Below are 24677 nucleotides of genomic sequence, written 5' to 3'. Positions count from 1 at the left end.
AACTTTTGCGGGCATTTAGGAAGGACATTGACAGGCTTTGGACATTTTTTTAATTGAGGGCAATTTATTTTTTCAATTGAACTTTGAAAATTGCCAAGAGAACCTCACTTTCTTTAAACAGAAATATGAAGTCCTCCACGGGTAACCACACACCCAACCAAAACTATGCACAGTATCGCAACGGAAATAGTCTTAAAAAATTAGTAAAAATTCCGCTTTAGCCCCGCCTGCTCGATTATCGCAAAGAAGAGCGCACGGAGGATGGGATACGGGGAGAGGAGGAAGTGTTCCCGCCTCTTGCTTTACCCTTCTTTCCCCTGCTTTGACCTTGATGGTGGTGACAACCATCATATCACAAAGCAAGCAAAACAACCGTCTTATCACAAAGAAGGCAAAACAAATGACGGCGGGGACACTTCCTTCTCTAGACGCACATTTCGCGCGCGTTTCTTTGCGAAAATCAAGCGGGCAGGGTTAAAGCGCAATTTTTACTAATCTTTTTTCGACTATTTCTGTTGCGATACTGTGTACAGTTTTTTTGTTGGGTCTGCGTGGAGGACTTCGTATTTCTGTAAAAAAAAAAGTGAGGTTCGCTTGGCAAATTTCAAAGTTCAATTGACAAAATAAGTTTCCCGCAATTAAAAATTGTCCAAAGTCTTCCTCAATGGTGGCAAAAGTTCCCAGAAGGTAATTGCCAAAAGTCCCTCAATCTTCCGGCGAGTACGTCGCCAGTTAGAATTCTTTTATCACTTTAGGTGAAACACCCTGTATGCTGACGCACTGAAATGAAATAGTGAGAGCATATGAAAAAGAGAGAGATACCGTCGAAAGGTTGGTCACAAAGTATAGGACCTGTTACTGCGTACTTATGGATTGTTATCTGCTAGTTAAAGGTAGCAACACTATTAGATTCGAGAGGGCAGTCCTGCGTGTCCGCGAGGAATTGTCCAAGAGCTTCCCCGGTCAGATGCTGCAAGAATGCGTTAGTGACTAAGGAGTACTCGCAAACGTAGATAACTTGCTGAAGCTTTGCCTACTGACACACATGAGCAGGAACGTTGCCTTTCGTGGGAATCACAGTGGATGAGGACGTGTCCCATGTCCGTAAGTGGCGGGACCACTTGGGGATATTTTTCCTAACTTTGCACATCCGAAGGAGGTGTATTGCAAGAATTGTCAATCATTAATTCACTACTCGCCTGAGTCCTGCACGTGCTAATCGGTTATCAAAATCGCACACTTATAAACAGACGTCAACAGCTCTCGAAGTAAAAGCCATATTTTTTTCTCCTGACATCATCATCATCATCATCGATGTAAAAGTCGTGAGCGTTTATACTGATGAGAAGGAAAGCTAGGGAAAATCGTTTTCGATTGATTCTTGAGACGGTCCTGTCGGCCTAGAGAGGGCTACGGAGACGGCTATGGACCTGTCAGGTTTCCAAGCACATTGGCTTGACTCGAAGTTCCAAATCAGTGGTTCTCAACGCATATTATCCGAGGGAACCCGTTATCGTGGCAGCTGAACACCAAGCAGCCTACTGCTAGAAGCAACCGTTAGACACGGGTCAGGCAGACTCAATCTCGTACGAAATCATTTATCCTGTTAAACATTTATTTAATTGCTGAATTATTATTATTTTAAATTTTTTTTTATTTCGTCGCAAGAGGTCGTTTGAGTTTTTAACTGTTCACCGGACTATTTGGCACTACTTCACGCGTTGCGGGTCACCACTGTCCATGCACGCAGTAGAGTAGCTCTGACCTTCCAAGTGCTTGTCATACTTTCAGAATAAAAGCGAAAAGGAACACGTAATGAGGAGAGGTTGTCGCTTTGGATTACCGGTGCAGCTACCCGATGACGATAGCTGCTCGTCCTTTATACTCTCCAGAACGAGTGTCGGCTGCGGCAGCCACGGCACCGTGGTCCGGCGATCTCGATGTCAATTCCGATGACAACAGCGAAATGTCGGGAACGTCAGACACCGTATTAAAACAACCCTGACTAATATCTATAGAACTGAAATTTCGTATCCTATAATAAAGTGCTTTCTTGTCGGCGCCATAGTTTCCTCTTCTTGTTGTGCTTCGACGAAACAAGCTATACTACGTGAGAAGGAAGATGTGCGGGTCGCGTGATTACCCCTTTCGCATCTAGACTCTCTTTGTCGAGGCACTCTTTGCGTACTACGCGGGACAAGCGGCTTAGCTGTGCCACATAATCCTGTGAAGAATGTTGCCAAATCCCAGGGCAAATCACAGCTGCAGAGATAAAGAGCTACGGGACAGAGAATTGTTGCGGGGTTTGCGTGCCCTGCACACTAATTGGACGATGGGCACTCCGTTCCGGCTTCCCCTTTTTCTTCCTTTCTGTGGAAAGCATCAGAACTTGCAGAGGAACTGTTGAGCCATATTTATCGAACGTGTCACTGTGAGACAATGAAGGACCGAGATTCGGACATGGGTTAGTCGCTGGAGGGGGGGGGGGGGGTTCTTTCGTAATCTTTGGGACTAACAGAGAGGCAGGGTATAAGGACTAGGAACGCATTCATGCTGCTGAGGGACACTTAATTATGACGTGAGCGTCAGCGTCCGCGAGGACACTGGAAAAGCAAAGCCATACAACAGACTCTGGGAGAACTACACAATGACACGTTATCACTTATGACTCGAAGGAAGAGCAGGTTGCACGCCTCTCCATAGAAAGGCAATGGTGGCGCACTCTAAAAACAGAACTTCACCGCATGGCACGCTGTGCGCAAACCACTGCCAAGAATCACAGAGAGAGGGGGGATGTACGCATTTTTGTTACAATTTGGATATTTGATAATTGCCACAAAAAGGCGTACGCCCCCTCTGTCTTAGGGTGAATCACAAGCGAACAACAACAACAACTTTATTTTCAGAAGGAGAGTGGGGAGGTTCATCGCCAGAGGCGATACTCTACCCCATTGCTGGTGGAGATGTGGGGTATTAAATACAGAGCCCCTTCACAATAACGATCGGAGTCCGATGGCGTCCAGAAATGTCAAAAGGGCTTTGAGCGCTGATCGTTGCTGGGCTGGATTGGGCCAGGACCAAGCAATTTCGAGTGGGAGAAGTGGCGAGAGTCCTGCTGATAAAGACACTCGGAGAGTGAGGTCCGGGAAGGTTGGTAGTGAGGGTAATGAAGAAGAATGTGCTCCAGATTCTCTAGAGCACCACAGTGGCAGCAGGTGTGAGAGTCAACTTGTCTCAAGCGGTAACGCCACTGAGCTGTAAAGGACACATCGAGTCGCATTCGGTGGATTAATGCAGCATCTTGAGGAGAGGTGTTTCGTGGCATGCGGAAAGCGAGCTATGGATCAACTCTGCTCAACATAGATGGGGGGAGAATGTCGGTTGTCCATTGGCGGGAAGCCAGGGGTGCGAAGCGATTCAGAAGCGATCACCCTATCATTCCTGGCAATGATTGGCGGACAGCGTGCTATGCGGTGAAGTTCTTTTTTTTAGCGTGCGTTAATGACATCACCATTGTGAGCAGCATCACGATTGTAGCAGGATGATGACATAAGGCGCTGAGAGTCGCTACAACCTCGATTGTAACTGAATGAACATTGGGAGCTAGAGCACCGCTAGGAAATGAACATAGCCTTTAATGTGAATTTGGCGTAAGGTGTTTGAAGAGTATTTTAGCTCAGCAGAAATGAAGATTTTAATTTTCTTTTAGTAAACCCTCATATACTGTTACACGCACCGTTGCATCAGTCGTATAACGAAAAAGTGCATCGGTGTCGCGTAACGAATTCATAATTCATTAGGAAGAGCATAGGAAAGAATCGTTAAAAATTATATTACGAATCTGTGGCATAATGTGAGATAGAAAATATTTAAAAAAATCATCTGACATGTCGCTATATGCTCAATCTGACATGCTCCACCTGGCGGAACATAGCACGTTGTACGTTTACTCGTTGCGGCTTATGACTTTTTTATTTGTGGCGATAATACCTACTGGTGTATGGTTGCTCTTCCCAGGGCAGTGAATAGGTCCACCAACTGTGGTCCTCCTGGAGCTTCCCTGCCTCCCAGCGCCAAAGGCGTGAGAAGCCACTGGGCAGAGTAGCCTAAGGCATCCGCCACGTTCAGGAATTGTTGGTACTGCTCTGGCAGAACGAAGCACAACGGTACCAAGGCCGCGCGCATCACAGCTGTAAAGACGAATGATTTTGTCTCTCTGTACACGTTAGTTAACTCAAGGCACATCCACACTACTCTGTATGCCGTATATATCGTGCGGTGCGCGCCATCTCCATTGTGTGTTCTCTGACACAAAAATTATTATTATTATTATTATTTGTTTTTCACGTGTGTTGAATAAATTTTCCATAAACAACAAATTTTGCAGTAACTAATTAACACAAGAAATCAAAGTGGGACTGTTTGAGAAGACGGTGCACAAATATTTTTTCTTTTTTTTTAAAATTTTATATCGCCCAAATATTCTATTCCATCCATCTTCCATGTAACTTCCATCATCGCAGGTCAGGACTTATGTAGGGGAACACCACCTCCTCTACAATTCCTTAACCAAACATCTTAAAAAGGTTCCGTATGAAAGTCCACTGAGCGACTATTAAAGTGGTGCCATTCTCACCCACAGGAGATGACACATTGTATCTGGAACACTTGCGCGCTAACGTATGCTCATCACGTTTTCTTTCTTCTTTTTTTCCTCCAATGTCAATGAACCCGTGCGCAGAATTTTACAATTACTTTTATGTTGAAATTATTGAACACAAGAGTTCGCAGACTAGACGAAGGCTAAAGTTGGGAAGGCTCATTGCAACGGGCTGGCACAACCCCTACAGTAGCAGTGTTTACTGTATGAAACAATATCGTGCAGCACTCTAACACACGAGGTAACTGGCTACAGAGATCCAATCGGGTAGTCATTCGTTTATGGTAGTCAGACGGTATTCATTCGTGTTGGTGATGGAGAAACTCAAATTGCCGGCAAACTTGTTCCGTACCTGGTATTTTTCTAGCATCATTCATCGTGTTGCAGAAGGCATCTTTCCGAAACAGGATGTTCTTGAGTCCAGGTATCCTGTTAATCTGTCAATAAGAAATCACAGTATTTTGTTGTAGCGAACAGAAAGCCCTTATACGTACAGTTGCACGCTATCTTTTTTTTTCTGATTATCTCTACTGGTTAATGGGGTTAGGACACTTCGCCCTATCTTATGCCGCGTAAATGTAACAGACAGCTATTCGCATGAACGTAAGCTTGCACTCCAAGTTTGCAGCAAAGCAAATAGTGTACGCATAGAAGATCGGCACAGCAAATACCGACACTGTGCGAAAATCGGCTCTGCCATCACGTGAGGCATTTCCGCCAGTGAGTCGGCCGAGGGAGAGGCCACGTGCTCACGAGAACCAATAAGAATGGCCATAGCTCTTGCTCTTCCGACGTCAGAACTGGACGCCAAAGTTTGCTCAACGGTTCGTATCTCTCCAAGTAGGATACGTAGAAAAACTATTCTCGTATTCTTTTTCTCAATGCTCTGGCATGTAATGCAACGCGTGCATGATGTTACGAACCGCATATATCGAAGTGGCACAACACCCTTAACGCCCGTATGAGCGTGATATCTCACTGGGGGAGCTTGTTTACTCTGTCTACTTTATTGCAGAGTACACAGCGTATACCCTTGCACACCACCAAAGCACAAGTGCTGCTTCATCAACCGCTATTATTCTTTGCTCCCAGCACAATCCGGACTAGTGAACTGAAAAGTTCTGTGGCGCTACCCTTTCAGTTTCCTCCATGAGATGTATTGCCGTCAATTAGAAGAACTATAGATCCCCTTTTTATACGGTTTCACAGCCTTACGGCTGCCACAAAGGGCTATTTACAAGACCATCCAATATCAACGCCTACTAGCCCGCGGCTGCCGGCGACCCGTTGGAGGCTTTCGTAGGGGTGCGCATGCCATCAAGCGGGACCATTACCGCTGAAATACGTCCCGAAGAGGCTGACGCTTATTGGCTTCTGGACTCTCTTATATACTGGAGATAAAGTGCTACCACTGTGATTTGACACTGTATTGCGTCTGTTGTCGTACCCTGCAGCGCACCTGTGTAGGGCCATGCCAAGTAGAATGCTGCTTTACTGCGGTTCTTGTATTGAGAAAGACTCATTCGCAGTTCGTGTACTGTCATCAGATAAGTGATATCTGTGGAGACGAGCCCCAGATAACGGCGCTCTATTAGAGACTGTTGTATAGGAAGCTGCAGGAGCTTTAGTCCAGCATCACGAGCAGCACCATTGTACCCATGGACAATATGGTGTTATGGGACGCGCATATAGTCAGCTACGCACCACAGCGTTAGTCCTAGTGCTAGTACGGAGTTATGGTATGCCCGTCGTCCTACCGGAATATCATATTTATTGTAGCTACGGCGAATCAGAAGCTCACCATCTGGTACTTTGCGAGGTCTTCGGCGTCTGCGCACACTCCTGTGTCAGCATCGCTGTAAGTTAGGCACAGTAACATTCTCCATTCTCCGCGATAAAAGGATCCACCTGCAAAATAAATGAAACGATGCATAGGTGAATCGTGAACTAGAACTAGTGCCCTGAGTCTGGGCACAGCAAGAGGGACGACTCAAACTAGCATAAGTTTAATTTTCACCAGGCAACTCACATGCATATAAACATGACTGGTGAGAAAAAGAGGAGGAAAAGGGATTGAAAACGCCAACCAACCTGTGACAGAAAGAAACCAGGTCAAGCGAAAGTATAGCGAAAGAGTGAAGCTACGTCACAGAAGGCGTCTGCAGGCTGGATGAATAGAGATCGAGGCGACACTTTCACAAAACAGACGATTTCAGAAAATCCCAGTGAACCTTGCGCAAGCATTGCATGCTGTGCGCTTACTAAGTGGAGGAACGAAGAATAATCCTTCACGTTTCGCTTTCGCTCACCTTGACACGTCGTGGACAATGGACCGGTAGGGGAGAAATCAAAACAGTTCGGAGGCCACCCGTTTCTTTCGTTTTAGTAAGCTCCCACAGTCCAAAGCGGCGCTCAGCACTCTGGGATTTTCTGAAGTCGTCTATTGCAAGCACTCTAAAGGCTCATTCACACATGCGTTTCTTGAGGCGGCGCCGCGTGCGATTCTTGAGGCGGCGACGCGTGCGTTTCTTGAGGCCGCAAGGCAGCGGTCGCGCGGCGTTTCCAGACGCTTTTCGAGAACCAATTCGTGCTGCATCTTCGCAGAGCGGTTCCAAAAACGCTTTTTCATCCAGCCAGTCCTAGCGCTCGGAGGGGAGGGAGTGGCTTCCTTTTGGCGCCGGCGGGCCTCCCGATACCGCGCTGGGATCGTTTGTCCTTTGTGTGTGTGTGTGTGTGTGTGTGTTTGGTGCTACCGTGTGAGAAAAATTCTTTGTCACCAATAGTTGTTTGTGGTCTGAGCTGTCGACGATGAGCTGGGAGTTTGCGCAAACCACGGAATCGACGAAAATAAGTACGACTTGTGTGTGACTGTGTCTTGATCGTTGGTAGGTAAACATGTGTCTCGTTCTTCTGCCGTTCCTTCTCTGCATCTCTGCATCTCTGCTAACATTGTGTCACGCCTGTCGTTCCAACCCTTGATGATTCCAGCAGGAATGCCTCACAATAATGACAAAATAGGCAGCATGTTTCACAATGTAAATTTGGAGGAACAGAGCTGGAAGTTTCGGTACGATATTGACGTAGCAACAACCACAACGAAGCGCGTGTGCAGGCCGGCGGCACGGCTATGTGTGGCATGCCCCTCTCGGCTTTTTGAAACGCATGTGTGAATGAGCCTTAATCGTGTTCTCTCTGCCACGCTGTTCCCCTTTTCCGACCAGTAATTTCTGTCATGACGGCGTCGGACTCTCAAGGCAAAGAAATATTAATTCGAGATATGTCCAGGCGTCCTCTGTTGTGGGACATGCGTTGTAAAGAATATAGATGCCAGATACGCGTCGCACGCCAGGACACTGGCTCTAGAGACGACCCACGCGTTTCGGAGAGTCGTAAACGGGCGCAATCCCTCAGCGTGCGACCAACGCGAGACATTTTGACGCGGGAAAAACGTCCCACGCGTTTCGGCCTTGAAAGGTGAGCAGCGACGGCACGCGGAGATTTCAAGGCTGTGCCTCCGCTCCAAAACTGCGTGGTGAAAGGTACGGGGAGATTACAAAGCAGCAGTTCCGCCGCAAAATGGCGGCGCCGGCCTTCGCACCTCCCGTCGTGTGACGTCATATGACACGCTTTAAAACAGGCTCCTCCCAATGGCCAAACTCTTCCAATAAACGCCTCTGGTTCAATGGCCATAGGTTTCAATGACCGATCGATCATTGCGGACTGCACGTGTGACAGCAGTATTATGCAGTGGAGTTGTTTTAATAGCGTACGTCTCCCTTAAAGCACGTCCTCACGTGTAACATTTCATGCCCATCCAGGCAAGAATCCACACGAGACTGTTAGCCGACGTTCTCTTCCTTCAACCGCATCGTTAAGGTAAACATCTCCGAGCACTCCCATATTCTTTAGTAAGAATTGCGCAAACATACTTCGCTCAACGCTCGTTTCTGTATCGGCATCTTTGTCGCTTTCAGCGAAGAAGCGCTTTCTCCGCGTGAGGACACTTGAGAAACTTCTCGGCGAAAGTCTCGGTGTCATTTAGAAACCCCCATTGAGACGGCAGTCTATATACAAGGCTTCGGGGGTTTCGCCTTCAATAGAACACCCGGGATTCGTATGAGGAAACAGAAAGAGGATCAAGGCAGGCACGCATTGGCACCGCCATTGGCTGGACACAAAAGAAGAGGACGTTAGACGGGAGAGGAGCTATAGAGAAGCTCATCGAGGAAGACGAAGAATCCTACTGATGATGGGTGCTTGCGAAGCCTTCTATGAGATCCGTGAAGGAGGGAAGCCCTGTGTCAAGGTCTTTGTGATGGAAGGTGTTTGGGGAGGAGAATCGAGTGGCGTGCGACATCTTAAGGGGGCGCCTTCCGCCCGAAGCATTACATTCTTGCTATAGGTGTGTGTGAACTGCTTGACTTCCGTCAAGCCCAGCTGCGCCGTACAATAGCAATGTGGGTGCTCCGGGGTGGCTGCGTTGAGGTCGCAGCGGTTCAGATAAGGTCAGGTTATGTCAGGTTAGACAAAGTTAGGTTTTTCTATGGCCCTGGGGAGACGAAGTCCTCATCCCCGCGCTCGTTCGAGGTGGCTCCGGCATCACACACTGTGCAGAGCCGTGCCGGCATGTATGTTTTTAGCAGGCGTTCGCATAGCTTGCTAGGTGCGTGATCTTCGTAATAAACTTAATAAATAAAATAAATATTGCTCATCCTGGCTTATTCGTCACCAATATTTTAGAGGACGTTCGTATAGTAGTGGCACTTCACGCTTAATTACATAAAAAAAGAGTACCGCATCAGTCTCACTGCAACATTTGTTCGTAATATTAACAGTTATAACGTTAGTTAAAACATTTGTAATGCGTCGTGCTCGTTTCTTTTCTTGGGAGGGGTTCATGCGGCGACTGCCGAGTTTCGCTATTCCTGTTGCATAGCTTTGGCCTGCATGTGTGTGTCATACCGAGGACTCGGATCATTATTCGATCATCACCTCATCATATCATATGGCATACGGGTCAGTCTGAACTGGGGTAGTCAGCGACAAATTGAGCGAGAGATTTCCCCATTCATCGCAACTTCACGTACTTGTTGTTGTTGCCTATGGGCTGTTTGTCTACTTTGGACTTGTGCGGACATATAACGTATACAACCAGAGATGTGCAAGTTACTCGACACAAGGAACTCGCTCCTAGTTAAGTTACTGTGCACAAAATGTAACGAAATTACAGGTAATGAAAATGAAATTGAAGTTCCTAAGGTACTTTGGAAAAGTAACGAGTTACTTTCAAATTACTTATTACCTAATGTACACTTTTTAGTTCTAGAGCCTTCTATAATTAATTCAGATCTTGATCTCACAATAGGCGGTGCAAGACGTTTCATAATAGTCTTGACATGCGCAAACTTTTTCCAGTATTTGACATGGCGAAAGAAGCGTGTCTTTGTGTACTTCTTTAGGGATACATTTGACGATGTACGTAACCTATAATGTACGGCCAAAACAGAATTTGTAGCGTTCACCGCGCAACAACGAGGGAGCGGAGGGAGTCCGACTACGCACCTTGCTTGTACGACCTGCGCACACGTGCTGTCGTCTCATTAGAGAGGGAGGACGCAGCTTGCGGTGTTTGTAGACCGGAATCGAACAAAAGGAACATGAAGCTTACCCCAAGTTACTTTGAAAAAGTTACTGGAGTTCAAAAGCAACCAGTTAAGTTAAAAGTTACCAGAAAAAGTAGCTTAGTTACAGTAACGAGTTACCCCCAGCACTGATAAAAACAACATATTTTTATGGTTGAATGGGTATCTACAGATTGATTCATTAATAAGTAAACTGACACATGAAATATTTATCCTGTCAGAAAAATGAGTTCACCGTGTCGGCTTTTCGACCATTTCATGAATATTCCACAACATTTGCGGAAGTGTTTTCTGTATTGTAGATCGTCCTGAAGAAGCAATGGCGTGCGGTGCTATATAGTACGGAGTAATTTCGCGAATGTGGCTCTAAACTCTAAATTCATTATTAAAGATTTCTTAATAATGCGTGTTAATGATGCATCGTTAATTATTTGTTGGGTAGGGTAGATAATTAGACTGTTTCAAACCCAGCAACGTCTATTCGGAACAGGGATGCGGAGTAACGCATTGCATCTCGGTGTAGTGAGTAATGCTAAGGCATTCCATTTTCTGGAGGAGCAGTGTAATCTAATGTCATTACGTTTTGGCCGGGTAATGGGTAATTGCATTACTCGTTACTTGGGTTTAAAATTCAGGCACTATATGTAAAGTCAGCAGGTGAAGAGTTGTGCCTGTGGTATAGGCAAAGAAAATCCTCTATCTAGCTGGTTCCTCCTATAGCCACTTCTGTCTACGCACCAATTTTAACGTCGGAAAGGAAAAAAAAAAACACTGTCAAGGAGCCCGCGATGAGGGAATCACACACGTAACATGAAAAACGGTTAGGAGCAACTAAGATTTATTTGAACAAGAACTTTCGTGCAAGAGACTGCACTTCTTCAGCACCTACTGCACCTGAAGAAGTGCAGTCTCTTGCACGAAAGTTCTTGTTCAAATAAATCTTAGTTGCTCCTAACCGTTTTTCATGTTACGTGTGTGATTCACCAATTTTAACTGTAGTTGATCATTTATATCACACACATTGATTGATATTTTATTGACCTTTTGACGAAGCCATTCATATGTGGCGATTTTGCTGTTGAGCTCAGCGTGATTATTCTTAATTCGGGAATGTGTAACCAATTAAAAGAATAATCATATTTCCTTAGGAATCGCGCAGGAACACACATGATCACGTAGAGACTTCTCGGAAACTTTTCCGTCAAAGTAACTTTATGAAAGTAATGGCGTTACTCATGCAATATTAATTATGAAAAAGTAATGAGTAATGCGATGCACTGTTTAAGAAAACTGTAATTAGTAATGTAATGCATTACAAAATAAACGTAACTTTCCCAACTCTGATTCGGCAGATAATGTGAGTTTTATAACAATTAATGTACGAAGACAATTAACACAACTAAATCTTGCCTCCATTAACGACATCAGAAATGCTACGATCCCCTCCCGTATACACAGACCAGATTGGCTGATGCCACGAGTCTGTTTTCGAATATTCTTCAGTAAGCGATATGAAGCGGTTAGACAACCCCTTGACTAGATGCCTCGACCGAAACTGACTGAGCCATTCAAGTGAGCACTCGTTGAAGCTTTGTCAGAAGTCAAAGCGACTTCGAAGGTTAGATGATTCCACTCACCTTCTAATCCTCTGCTGGTAACTCTAGGAATTCTTTAGGAAACACACTAGCGAAAGATAATATTGATTGACTGATTGAAAAAAAAAAAACATATAGAGATGTTCTTATTTTGCAACCAAGAATAATATTCCACGGAGCTGCTGCATATAACAGAGAATAGCGAAAATTGGACACAACAGCAAGAACTTTAGTTTGATGAATGCGGCGTTTCATGTCGCTACGAGTGATGCTCTACCCATTGCCACGGGAAATTTGGTAAAAGTAATGATACACCCCAAAGTGAACTCCCTTGATAACTCTGATAACTTTCTCATATTTTTCTTCATCTCCTATTTTTTTCTTTTTTAGTATCTGATTCAAATGCCCTGCTTGTGGGCTCTGAGGGTACCTCTAAATAAATCAATAAATAAAATTCTATTCATGTTCCACGCATCAAGTGGTGAAGATTTAAGCAAGACATGCATGCAAAGTTTGACGTGTTAGAGTGAGATGCAACATACCATTGGTTGTACCGTCGGCACCAGATGCGTTGTTGGTCCTGGAGGGCGCCGATGGCACAGATGAAGGCAAAAAACGTCGGTACCAGGGCGGGGCCTTGACATCGAATCCGCCGGCAGTGAGCGCAGACTGATACAGGGGAAGGTCCCTGTTCACGACAGACTTCTGTCCCCTCACCTCGGCTACTTTGAAAAATTCGCGTGCTGGACGGAGGTGGTCGCTTTCAATCTGCGGATGAAACAAGCACGCAGTTGCAGAGAGACATACAGGATGTCCAAGCGAATGTACACAGGGGGTCGTCTAAAAAAGAAAAAGAAAGAAACACTGTGTGTCATAAGTGAATGAAAACTGAAGAACGTTGTGAAGAGGCGCGTGTACTAATCACGTGTTTTGTTCACGGTAACTGATTAATTAATTAGGCACAATTATTTAGCTAACGTTTTCATTATTCGTCTTAGGGCCAGGACGTGTCGAGAAACACTCAACGCAATTGTTTCCTACAACGTACGCCTTGCGTGGAGTTTTTTCCTGGTAAGAAAGAATGCGCGCGACATTCGAAAGTGTACCACGTGACACGAGGCGAGCGCACCTACGCGCGCGCCCCGATTACAGTGCTCTCAAGCGCACAGATCCTACCACGCGCGTCACTATGTGACGCGAGTGGTAGGGACGCTCCTCATTGGACCTGGGATCCCATGATCGAGGTGAGCAACACCGCTAAGGCCGGAGCGCATGGAGGAAGGAAAGAGAGGAGGAGCCCTGTTGCTCTGAGAAGTGAAGCCGAGATTGCGGGCCACTCCAGTGACATCATCGCTCGCTTCTGGTTTCGTTTACATGCATCTCTATGGGAGCCCCCAACGCATAGTTTCGGAATACTTGGAGAGGTGTGGTGGTAGCGCGCAGAAGTGCCCCTCAAAGTGGCGTGTGCAAAGCGACCTCATTGGGCTATTCAGGTAACGTGACCCTCTTGTAGCTCCAAAGAAGCTACAGCTCGTCTCCTATCCTCGCGTCACTTGCCCCATGCTTCTCTCTCCTGTCCAAGAGCCGTTGGGGGCACCTCTTTTCTTCTTTCCTCCATGCCGGAGCGTCTGGTACCGCTCCGGAGACGCCATGCGTTCTCAGGCTGCGTGATGTTCGAAACGGAGGGTTTGAAGGCTGTCAACGACACAACCACGATTTTTTGGGACCGCAGACACCACGGGAAGAAAGAGTGCAGGGTTGTTAAGTAACTTAGTAAAAGTATCTGAGTACGTATACTTAGATACTTTTTGTGCATCTTGAGGAAATATTAGAGACATTTTCAAACATGCACTTCTAACTGTAACTTCATTACTTTTTTCAGTAACTTGTATCTGTCTTCTTGAGTATTTTTTGAGTAAAAACGGCAAAACACCGTAGTCGAGCAGGAGATGGCGCGAAGGGCTCGCCGACAGGGATCCCCAATGCGCTACCAAGCAGTGCAGAGCTCTGTGGAAAGGCTCTTCAGCCTTGGAGGGCTTGTTTGCACTAAGCTGCGTACTCGGATGACGGACAAAAACTTTGAGATGACTGTGCTACGGCGTGCGAACAAGAAGTACCAAGTGTGATGAATGCACAGTGTGAACCATTTGTGTGATTTTCAAACAAGTGTGCGAGTACAGGCACTGTTGAGGCGCTGAGGCACTTTATACTTCAGTGGTGTGTTGTGTTTGCAGAGCGTAGATAGTGCTGTGCTGCATATTTTTTGCTTGTGTAATGTACTGTATTCATTGTATACATTTCATAGAATTTACCCACCTGAATCGCAGTCTCACAGAGAACTAGTCGGGGCATAAGATATTCAGTCCATGGATCTGATGGCCATGCGAAACTCAGTGAGATTTTTTGGCAATTAAAATGTTTATTTGTTGCTCAGTGAGCCAGTTTTTTGTCCCTGTCTCGGTTACCCTCAGTTTAGGCGTTCCTTTCAATGTTTTACCTGCAATTACGTACGATTACCCAAGAAGGGATGTCTCTGTGGCTCTAGAGTGACACCTATTATGAGCCAAAGGCGAAAGATATGGTTTGCGTACCGAATTGCAAAAAGTAACTCCACCCGTACTCGGATACTTTTCCAAGGTATTTGTAACTGTGTCTCAGTATTTTTTCCTGTCAGTAACTGTAACTTAATTACTTTTGAAGCTAGGTATCTGTAACTGTAACTTAATCACTTTTGAAAAGTAACTTTAACAACCCTGAACGAGTGGTGCAACCCGAAATTAACTGTGTGTTGTACAGCGATACACCAGTGCTCTCCGACAGTGTGCAGCCTCTCTGACCGTTCTCCCGGCGCAGTTGGTTTAGTGGCTAACAGGTGGCGCTACAATCCCGCCGTCATCGCTTGCTTTCTGCTACTGTGAATTCTGATATTGCACACAAGCCACGGATATATTACGATTGTGATTGCAACCTTATTTTGTCAGGCTGCATATATGCTTTTTTTTTCTTTTTAGAAAACGTGATAAAGAATAGAAGTCAACAAGAAACCGCTCGCAATGTTCGTAGCAGACGGCTTTTCCTACAAACGAATGAGAGGGCTCTGTGCCACAAACGTCACACTTAGAGTGGGTGATTTGAGAGAGTGGGTGGGCGATTTTGCAAATTAATTGCGCCACGGTGAAACAACTTTGGACAAAAATACTTTGTGGGAATGCTTTTCACATACTACTTTACAAGATGACAGCAGTTTTGGCCATGTTAGATACCACTCTAATGCTCCTTTAATGCTCTCAGTTCAATACCTCTCGTGTGCGGACATCTCCCTTCAGCGGAACAGAATCCTGGTCCCGTGAGCGTCCGTACAGGAGAGGTTTCATTGTTTCACTGACAGTCGCAGTCCTGATACAGTAGAAGATATTGTAGAAGCAGCATCATTATTTTATTTCGATCATCCGTAACATATTCCTTTTGATTCCGAACAATAAGGTACGCTACTGTAGTGTAAAGTAAATATCTACCTACGTACAGATAATAATAGCTAACAATTGCGCCAAAATGATTCTGAAAGCTTCATATCCACGGAAAGTTGGACGTCATCGCAACTAGATATATAGACTTCGATCCTGACGAAGATGACATCTTAATCGTAATAAAAAAAGAACGTGAAGCACAATCCATTTCTAATGTGCAAACCGAAGCTCTAGTTGGAAAACACGCGTATGAAACTTTAAGCGCGCGCGCAACACCGTCAAAGCTTCTCCCGATCTATCCGGGGGAGAAAAAAGAAAAGAAAGAGAAATCGGGAGAAACTTAAGTAGCTGCAAGACAGCGATGGAGGACAGAAAGAAAGAACCTTACAATATTTAACGCATGCCATCGACTTTTCACGTGTGTCATTTCGATTTCCCCGGCGTATTCCAGCCACTGTCAATAATAAATGTTTGTCATGCTCGCCGGAAACAGAATCAAATAGAAGGGAACAAAAACGGCGGGAGTAAACTGTGAAGACAGCCAGCACACAATCTCGATTTCTATCCCAATCATACGTGGAACACTGTGCTTGTATACTCTTTCTTTTGGGCTCGGTGTTGCGTTTCTCGGTCTTTTAACCCAATAAAGGCCCAATTCTACAGATGCCGTCCAACAAGATTAAAAACAGTCTATATACATTGTGTGCGCGGTGCTAGTCTAAATTGTGAAGAAAGAAAGGGAGAGAGAGAAAAAAAAATAACCAGCGAGATTCGAGCTGCAATTCCATTAGTTCAGATCCCCTAAGGATGGTGGCAAATTGAAATGAGTCTGCAATCTGATTGAGCCCGCTCGAAGCTTCGGGAGCGCGCAGAGCTGTGCGATAGAACGGCGTAGATCTAGGTGTATGCAGAGCAATTTATGCTTGACGCATTGCCGTGAAGGGATCGAAGCGCTGAATGGGTTCGGAACAATGCTCTGCGGTCGAGCATCTTCCATCTGTCATGAATTCTACTCAAATCAGCGATTTTGTGGACTGCTGGGGTAGCTATGACGCTCGTCTACCCAGCGCCCCCCCCCCCCCCTTCCCTGGGGTAGCTATGCCAGGATGCTGCTAAGTGAAGGTAGGTACTGCCATAGTTCCTAGTTGAAATCAGGCTCGCCGTCAGATTATTATTGCTTATTTCACAATACTGCGGATTCCAGATATATTTGTAACTAAAACAGTAGTTGTTCTACAAGGGTCGTTCAAGGCTGACCGATACTCGACACGATACTTGAGAAAAATCATCAGTGAGCAAATGTAATTGAATAAAATTTCGGAGAACCAAGGGCAATCATTCTTGGGTCAGCGGCAGCTATCATGGTGACGAGCAGTGTGTCTGTAGCTGTGGAACTGCTTCCTTGTGAAGGAGAACGTTAAACGAACTGAGGTTTTGCAAAGATTACAGGTATACAGTACGGGGAACAAACGATGTCAAGGGGAAGAGTGTACGAATGGTGCAGTCTTCTTCCGATGGCAGCGATTTTTAGATGCGCAGGGTGAAAAATTTGAAAAACTGACGTAGTTTGGTTTGGTGCTTCTCTAATTTGTATTTAAAGAAATTGTACGTAAAGAAATAAAAGTCTCGTTCAACCTTGAACGACCTTTGTATGTGAACTCCAATTCTGTAACGCCATCTGTGTAACCAGTGGTCACAAGATGGAAACACTGAAATTACTGCTTTTTAGCGCTTTCATGTAATGCGTTTCATCAGGTACCTGATAAACTACAGTCCACCGCACGAAAGCTTGTACGCTAATAAACAGTAGCTTCAGCGTTTTTCTTTTTGTCACTTTTGTTGACAGTACTCGACTTAAAGTTTCCACATTCCCCGACTGCCTATGCAATCTCTGTATAGGGATCCATCTTCAACTTGACCCGTTTGGGTCTTTCAGTGATGTTGGAGCTAAACTTACCTCTGTTCGCCACGATACCCCCATGCGATAGTCGTGACTACGGCAAGCAGTTCCACCACCACCACCGCCGCCGCCGCCGCCAACGCCTCCTCCTCCTCCTCCTCCTCCTCTTTTTCTTCTATTTAGCATTAGGCCTATTTGCAACAAATTTTCTCTTCCAGACTAGACCTCTACCCGAGAAACGTCATAATGACGGCGGTAGACAAACTGAAACTGAAACAAATCAGAAGGGGAGGGCTAGGTTTCCACGAATGGGCACTTGTTCACTGCCTCCTATTGAAAGAAAAGTAGGACAGAAGGTCGCGTCCCTTTCAGGAACCATCGTAATCCCCTCAAGACCGTTACTTTCGGGTGCGACCTCGTTCGCCCCCTATAGTTTCGAGTGTAGTTAAACTCTACCAAAGTGGTGGCGCTGTCGAACAGTATGACGTCATGCGTTTACAAACAAGGAGAGATCTATAGAGGTAGAACCATGTCACCACCACCAACAACAACTTTATTTTAATATGATGAATGGGGAGTTTCATCGTCAGTGGCGATACACTACCAGTAAGATGAATACCACTTAAGATGAATACCAGTTCTACGAGCTTGGCACGTCAAGACACCTATTCCGTGCCTGTCCCTCACCAGAAACGAAAACGGAAACTACCACACAATCGCCGCTTCCCTCCATCAGAAACTCTTCTGTTCAGTACTCCGGGAACAACCTCGAGGCACCGAACACAGTAACACGTGAAGTAAGAAAATTTTGGTATTTACTGTCGAAGAAAAGGTAGCGTCCCGGAATTCCAAGCGCGGTAAGTGCAGAAGCTGGCTTCATTGCGGGGCTCCATTATGGGAAGGCAGCACAAAGCTACTTAGGCAACCCGATGGAGTCCACCGTTGTTTCTTTTATCGAAGACGTGACCGGACGACCTGAGTATGGAGCTCTATTGTAAGTTACGTCTCCAATTGGCCCCTTCCCCGGCAAGAGAAAAAGCCGGCGATAAGTATAAAGAACGGGATCTGGGAGTGACGTTTTGATTTGGCCCGGTTTACTGCTCGGCGATTGTGTGCGCGAAGACGTTTACGAGAGTCTCGGCACCGGTTACGGACAAGCTTTAGGTCGCCAAAAGGAGTCTGTGTAGTTAACGTGATAAGGCGAGAAACTCTAAGGGTACATGATGGGTTTTCGGTGCACTGTGGTGCAGAGTAAGTCGACTCTGGCGGAGGCATAAGTGCGCTGTGTGTAAGCTTAAAGGGGCACTGAAATGAAAAAAAATATCCTCGTGGAAGGAAAGAGGTCGTTACTTTGACAGCAATACAAAAGGAACGAGATTCACCCGTTGCACCGTTCGCGATTATGATCGATAGAAAAAAAAAACGCAATAGACCTCTACCGAAGAGTCGTCACCGTGACGTAATCATGACGTTGGTAGACACAGTGCAACTGAAACAGCGCGGACGGAGAGCACCGCCGTTTCACAAAGCCGTATAGACCTCTCCCTGTTTGTAAACAAATGACGTCATAGTGTTCGACAGCGCCACCAATTTGGTAGAGCTGAACTACGCTCGAGGCTAGGGGCGAACAAGGTTGCGACCAAAAGCCACGGTTACGATAGCCACGGGATTACGATGGTCCCTGAAAGGGACGCGACCTTCGGTCCTACTTTTCTTTCAATAGGAGGCAGCGAACAAGCGCCCATTCGTGGAACCCAGCCCTTCCCTACCGATTTCTTTCGGTTTCAGTCTGTCTACCAACGTCATGATGACGTTTCTCGGGTAGAGGTCTATTCCTTCACGAACGTCAGGAGTCGCTTCTTTGTATTAATGGTACACACAAATCAGGTCACGTTTTTAGTCGCTTTGGTGTCATCATTCGCGTTCCCAATCCGCCGCAGAAACAAAAGAAGGCTCCACCCAAAGGTTGCATGGTCTTGAAAGTCAATGTGGTCTGTTATTACGACTTTTTAGTTCGCGCTTGCTTTGTATAGAAACACCACGTGCACTCCGAGAGAAAGCCGCGCCCTTCAGGCTCCTGAAGATGCTGAACATGGAACAGCCCGGTAGCCGTCTTTAGAAAGGGCAACAAGTATGGAGCAGAACATGGCTGTACAACTAATAATATGTAAGGAATTGCATAAAAACCTTACAGTATGAAAAGTTATATATAAATGTGGCATCCTTGTGACTTATTGATTTTTTGCTATAGTAGTCTCTACCAATCTAGCAAGTTTGCGGCACTGTTGTATCACCTGACGTCATTTGTTTTTAAACAGCGAGAGGTCTGTTGACGCTTTCTCTCTGCTTCTCCTCCTCAAGAAGGCCCACAATGCAGAGGGTGATCTCATTCGTCTCCGCGAACGATTCGTCCAATCATCGCGGGAGATGGGTTTGAGGAGACCAAATCCGGGAAGGCCTCTTCGCGTTGTCGGCCTCGAGAATGATTGGGAGAGGGAAAGTGTAAATTGTGGTTTCTTTCGTTCATAAATCACGAACGACACAACGCACAAATCCCGTTCCTTTTCTGACGGCATCTTTGATTTCGTGAGATTTTTTTTTTTTTTTTCACTTCAGTCTTGAATGTTCGTGTAGTCCGCTCGTGTACAGCTCATTTGTATTAATAAGCGTCCTCCTCGAATGATTTGTCTGCATGTATGTTTTGGAACTTAGGGTTTCTTGTCTTTGTCTCGGGTTTAATTGCTATTGAAGGTGATATTTACCATGTACCTCCTCTCCTCTACGTAATGACACTCTGGTTGTGCAATAGAGTATTGTCAATAAATAAATAAATAATGAAGCTAGCAAGAAGGTCTACCAGCTTCCATTTTTTTCTTTTAAAATCAATCAATCAATCAGGTCTACCAGCTCCCGTGGTGTAGTGGTTACCGAGACTGGGAGGTGACGCGGGTTCGAATCACCGCACCGGTTGTGCTGCCTGGGGTTTTCCCTAGGTTTTCCGCCACTTTCCAGATGAATGTCGGCACAGTTCCTCATGAAGTCAGCCCAGGGCGCATACTAACTCCCTGTCTCCCACCCCTTCCTGTTGTCCCCTCTCCATCCGTTCACGTCTGTACGCCGATCATAGCCACAGTTGCTTCGCGGCCCCAACACGGAAGTTAAAAAAAAAAGGTCTGAAATGGGTCTAGCGCCTAGACCCATTTTAGACCTTCTTGTTTGTTCTGGCGTCTCTCCACATTTTTATTTTTCCAATCAGTCAATCAATAGTCAACACAATCCATATTCAATCAGCCTAGCGCGTGCACCTTAACGTCTTTGTTGTCTACCTCCTTCCTCGATAGCTTACGAAATACAATACGTACGTATATTCCCTGCTGACTATGGCATACGTAGATTACACAATTTCAAGTTAATTCTCGTACCTTCCTTTCTCATATACCAATCTTTTGCCATCCCATTGGATGCTTTAACCGATGTTCGCCGTTTCATCGCCACGTGGCTTCATTTTCCGTTCCAGCACTTTGGATATCACGACGTAGAAAATCGCGCAGCATCCCCTCTCGGCTTACTTTTTGTTATTCTTCAAAGCTGCAGTTTTCTCCACGACGTATGAGACTTTCCTCTCCTAATTTTTAACCTAGTGCGCTCACCTTGCACGAGATTAAAGTCGAGCATCGCATAACGAATGCCACTTTTTTTTTCTTTCTTTTACTTTTTTTTGTCATGTTTCAAAAGGCCACTTGCAATTCAGGAGACGTGGATTTGACTTCGATATATACGATATGGAAGGTGGATCACGTAAAGCACCTCGGAGCTTGAAAAATGGTGGAAAGATCTGCCTTGAGTATTAGGAACGGAGCCAGATAGGGCTGCGGCGCGCATTTTCCGCTGTCAAAGGGATTCGAGACAGCTTGGACTTTGGGTCATCTATCACAGCGCGGCCGACACGCATATATTGCCAGAGAGGGTGGATACGCATGCATCAGCATATCCATCTTTCGTGATCCGCTTTTGTTACTTTTGTCCGGGACCGCATGGTATGGGAAGTTTAAAAAGGTGGGTTTTGTTCGGGCTTTAACGGCGCGCTCTTAGAACGCAACTTCCTCGCACAACGCGCTCCTAGACGAACGCTATTGCGAATGACGTCGTTGTCTCCGCTGATTCGTTGAAAACGGGGCGGCGTACGCCTTTTTGTGACACATGTGCAGTTACGTTTTGTGTCACAGAATGGCGTACGCCCAAGCGCTTTCCACAAATCGAGTTTGGACGGTATCAATGTATGCAACGGTTGGCTTTCAGCGTGCTATGTATTATGAAATAAAATAGAATGAACTTAAAGGTGGTGAAGTTCTGTCCTAAAGGAGCAATGAAGTGGCATTTAACGTGGGTCGAAACCCTGCCTCATCTGTCAAGCTGTCCACCAGGAGTCACCATGCAAAATATAACAGTCAGAGAAAAAGCAGCCGCGGCCGGCCGGCACGATCCTGACGTGACGGGGAGAGAGAGCCCCGAGCCTTTTTTTTTTCTTCTTGCTGTGTTTTTTTTTCTCAGCTTATGCGCCGCTTATACATGTTTGAGCTGTGCCGCTGTACGTCACGGATCACGTGCTGTGGGATCGCGTTACGTCACGACGTCCTCTCGGTCCGCGATGCCTCCTTTTCACGTGGAGAGGATGTCGGAAAGGTGTTGCGGAACTGAGGCCTCGCGCTCGCTCAGTAAGTCACCTAGCTGCGCTCATCGTTCTTTCGCAGGAGCTCTTTTTATTCGTCGCAGAGCGCTCCGCAGCGAAAGACGAAAAAAAAAAAAGTTCGGGGTCACCTCAGTGTTCCTTTAAGACTGTTTAGCGCGCCGGTCAACAGCGTGCAAAGTTCGCATCGTGTAATAGCCGGTGACTTGTGCCGGATCGCTACATTCTATGATTTGAAAGCAGACGCTCAGCTAGCACGCTAGCAGCACAGACTAGCACGCTCCTAGCCATCCGTCATGCCGAATGACAATGTTCTCTCCCTTGATGAAAACTGGGGGCATACGTCATTTTTGTGGCAATTATGAACTGCATAATGCCACAAAAATGGTGTACGCTCCCCGTTTTCAGCAAATCAGGGGAAAGGACGATGTCACTCGGTTGGCTTGGAGCGTGCTAATGTGGCGATGTTCATTTTTAAGAGTGTGCATGGGAACAGTAGGAAGAGGAACCAGAAACGGAACAGAACAGAGCTCCATTCAATGAAACCATTATAAATCCTGGTTTCAGAGAGCAGGGCGTTCCTCAGAGAGCGGGCATTCGGTGAGCAGGGCATCCAAAGTGTGGATGCATACACATGTTTATGGTCCCAAAAGGTGTATGCCACGTCTCAAATATTATTCGGCGCAGTGGTTGGCGCCAAGCGCGCTATGCGGTGACGTTATGTTCTTAGTATACATAGAATCGTTCCGCGCGAAAAAAAAAAAAATCTGCCATTTGTCAATTATTCGTGTGGTATGATATCACAAGCGGCACAGTATCCTTCCCTAATATTCGCTGGATGTAGGCAGTACTGGTCGAATACTGCCCCGTGTACCAGCGGGAACGCCATATTTTGCAGCGCGGGATGCATGCAGTTGACCGCCGCCGTTTTACCATCTGCAAGGTGCTGGGCTCCCGGTGCAGCCTTGCCCATACGCATCAAAGCCTCTGTCACGTTTGGGAGTTTCTGACGTCAACGGGCCTCTCCACCATGCTCTGATCACCTGAACTGCCATCGCCATCATCATCCCTCATTCTCTACAATTGGCACTGGGGCTGCGCCCAGCATGCTGGCCTGCATGAGCCCCATCTTCATCATCGTTTCTTTATGTGCGTGTGTGTGCGGCCGAATACTGGACCAATATTGGACCAGTTTGGCCAATACCCAGCCAATATTGGACCGAGGTGTTGTCCTGCTTGGGCTAAGTTCAACAGCAATCAAGCTCATTTGGACACGAGCGTCAGGTGTGATTCTTATGTTAATTATGTTATGAGCGCGTTAATGCAAAGCAATGCGATGTCACGACCCGCAACAAGGGGGCATACATATGCACATATATAAATTTAAATAATGCCAGTTTCGTGGGGAGAATAAGGAGTTAACTCTCGAAGACACGTTTTTGTGAATTATTATCGATGTAATCGCCTGAGCATACAAGATGTATCAGCACTCACTTCTTGAAGTAGTTTCCTAAGTTTCGCATTGAAAGTGTCAGCTCTGGAAGGAAGGCTCGTGTGAACTTCAATGCCTCTACGGCTGGACTCCAGTAGAAGGTTCCTCTGGGCGACGCTACCATCGTTGTCGGACAGCACGCCTGAAATACAAAACATGCAACCTTACCGATTATTTTACGTGAACACACATCGACGCTTTATTAATGGTTTCTTTGCCTTTTACTTTTACAGAACTGCCTCATAGATATCTCAATAGCGCGAACACATTAGTGAGTTTTACTAACGTACGCTGTCGCCTCTGCGTACGATAGCGTGGTGGTTCTGCGCAATGCTCTGCTTGTGTCTTGCGTGTGCGCAGAGCCGCAAACGCTATCCCATGCGTACGCATAGGCGATAGCGTACGATGCACTAACACTCACAAATATCTACTAGCAGATAGCGCTACGCTGTCAGGTTGCTTTATTTATTTACTTTTTTCATCACAGTCAGCACGGATTTCGGAAATCGTTCTCCTGCGAAACCCAACTGGTATCATTCGTACATGACTTGAGCCTTGCTCTTGACAAGAGGTCCCAGACCAACTGCATATTTCTTGACTTGTCGAAGGCGTTTGATAATATATCTCATCGTCTCCTCCTCCATAACCTCAATGCACTTAATATTGATACTAACGTACTACCCTGGCTGCATTGTTTCCTTTCCGATCGTAGTCAGTACGTAACTGTTACAGGAGGTAAGAACTCCTATCTGCATGCATTTAGTTACGGGTTTAATAGATGTAATATTGTTCTTCTACGCTTCGTAATTATATTTAGAATTTAGTGTTCAATTCTTCTCCTTCATAACTTGTGCAGCGTTAATACCAGAACGCACTCTCTTTCGTATTCGGGCGAGTACACGCAACGCCGTCCAGATACCTCTATCCATCGTTAGGTCATCTGAAGAATTGTAGCACCCAATCAGAAGCCAACGCGGAGGTACACATAACGTTCTGCTTTACCCTCTTCAAGATGAACTTCACTACATGGCACGCTCCTAGCCAACCGTCATCCCGAATGACGACGTTCTCGTCTCTGATTTGTTTTAAAGGGGAGTCGTAGCCCATTTTGTAGCCGTGCATAATAGATACAAAATAAGAGCCGCCTCTCGTTATCAACATATCATGGGCGAGAACGTTGTCATTCGGGAAGATGGTTGGCTAAGAGCGTGCTATGTACTGAAGATACGCACTT

General features: G+C 46.0%; 1 protein-coding gene and 1 long non-coding RNA gene across 2 annotated transcripts in view; one reads left to right on the top strand and one right to left on the bottom strand.

The window, feature by feature from the left end:
* Positions 1 to 23553, bottom strand: part of LOC135400747 (cadherin-like and PC-esterase domain-containing protein 1) — a 116612-nt gene extending 93059 nt beyond the window's left edge. The window contains exons 1-5 of the mRNA XM_064632638.1: positions 23446 to 23553; positions 12440 to 12665; positions 6462 to 6568; positions 5013 to 5097; positions 3995 to 4190 (exon numbers count right to left, since the gene is read on the bottom strand). Of these exons, the coding sequence (XP_064488708.1) occupies positions 3995 to 4190; positions 5013 to 5097; positions 6462 to 6539 (359 nt within the window). The 5' untranslated portion in view covers positions 6540 to 6568; positions 12440 to 12665; positions 23446 to 23553. The remainder of the gene's footprint in view (positions 1 to 3994; positions 4191 to 5012; positions 5098 to 6461; positions 6569 to 12439; positions 12666 to 23445) is intronic.
* The window catches only part of LOC135400748 (uncharacterized), a 153606-nt gene that overhangs the window by 9740 nt on the left and 119189 nt on the right, over positions 1 to 24677 (top strand). The gene's annotated exons all lie outside the window — the stretch shown is intronic.

The sequence above is a fragment of the Ornithodoros turicata genome, chromosome 7, assembly GCF_037126465.1.
Source record: "Ornithodoros turicata isolate Travis chromosome 7, ASM3712646v1, whole genome shotgun sequence".
In the NCBI taxonomy this organism is placed as follows: Eukaryota; Metazoa; Arthropoda; class Arachnida; order Ixodida; family Argasidae; genus Ornithodoros; species Ornithodoros turicata.
Note: the sequence above shows the minus strand (reverse complement) of the source record. Positions and strands in the feature narration are given on the sequence as shown.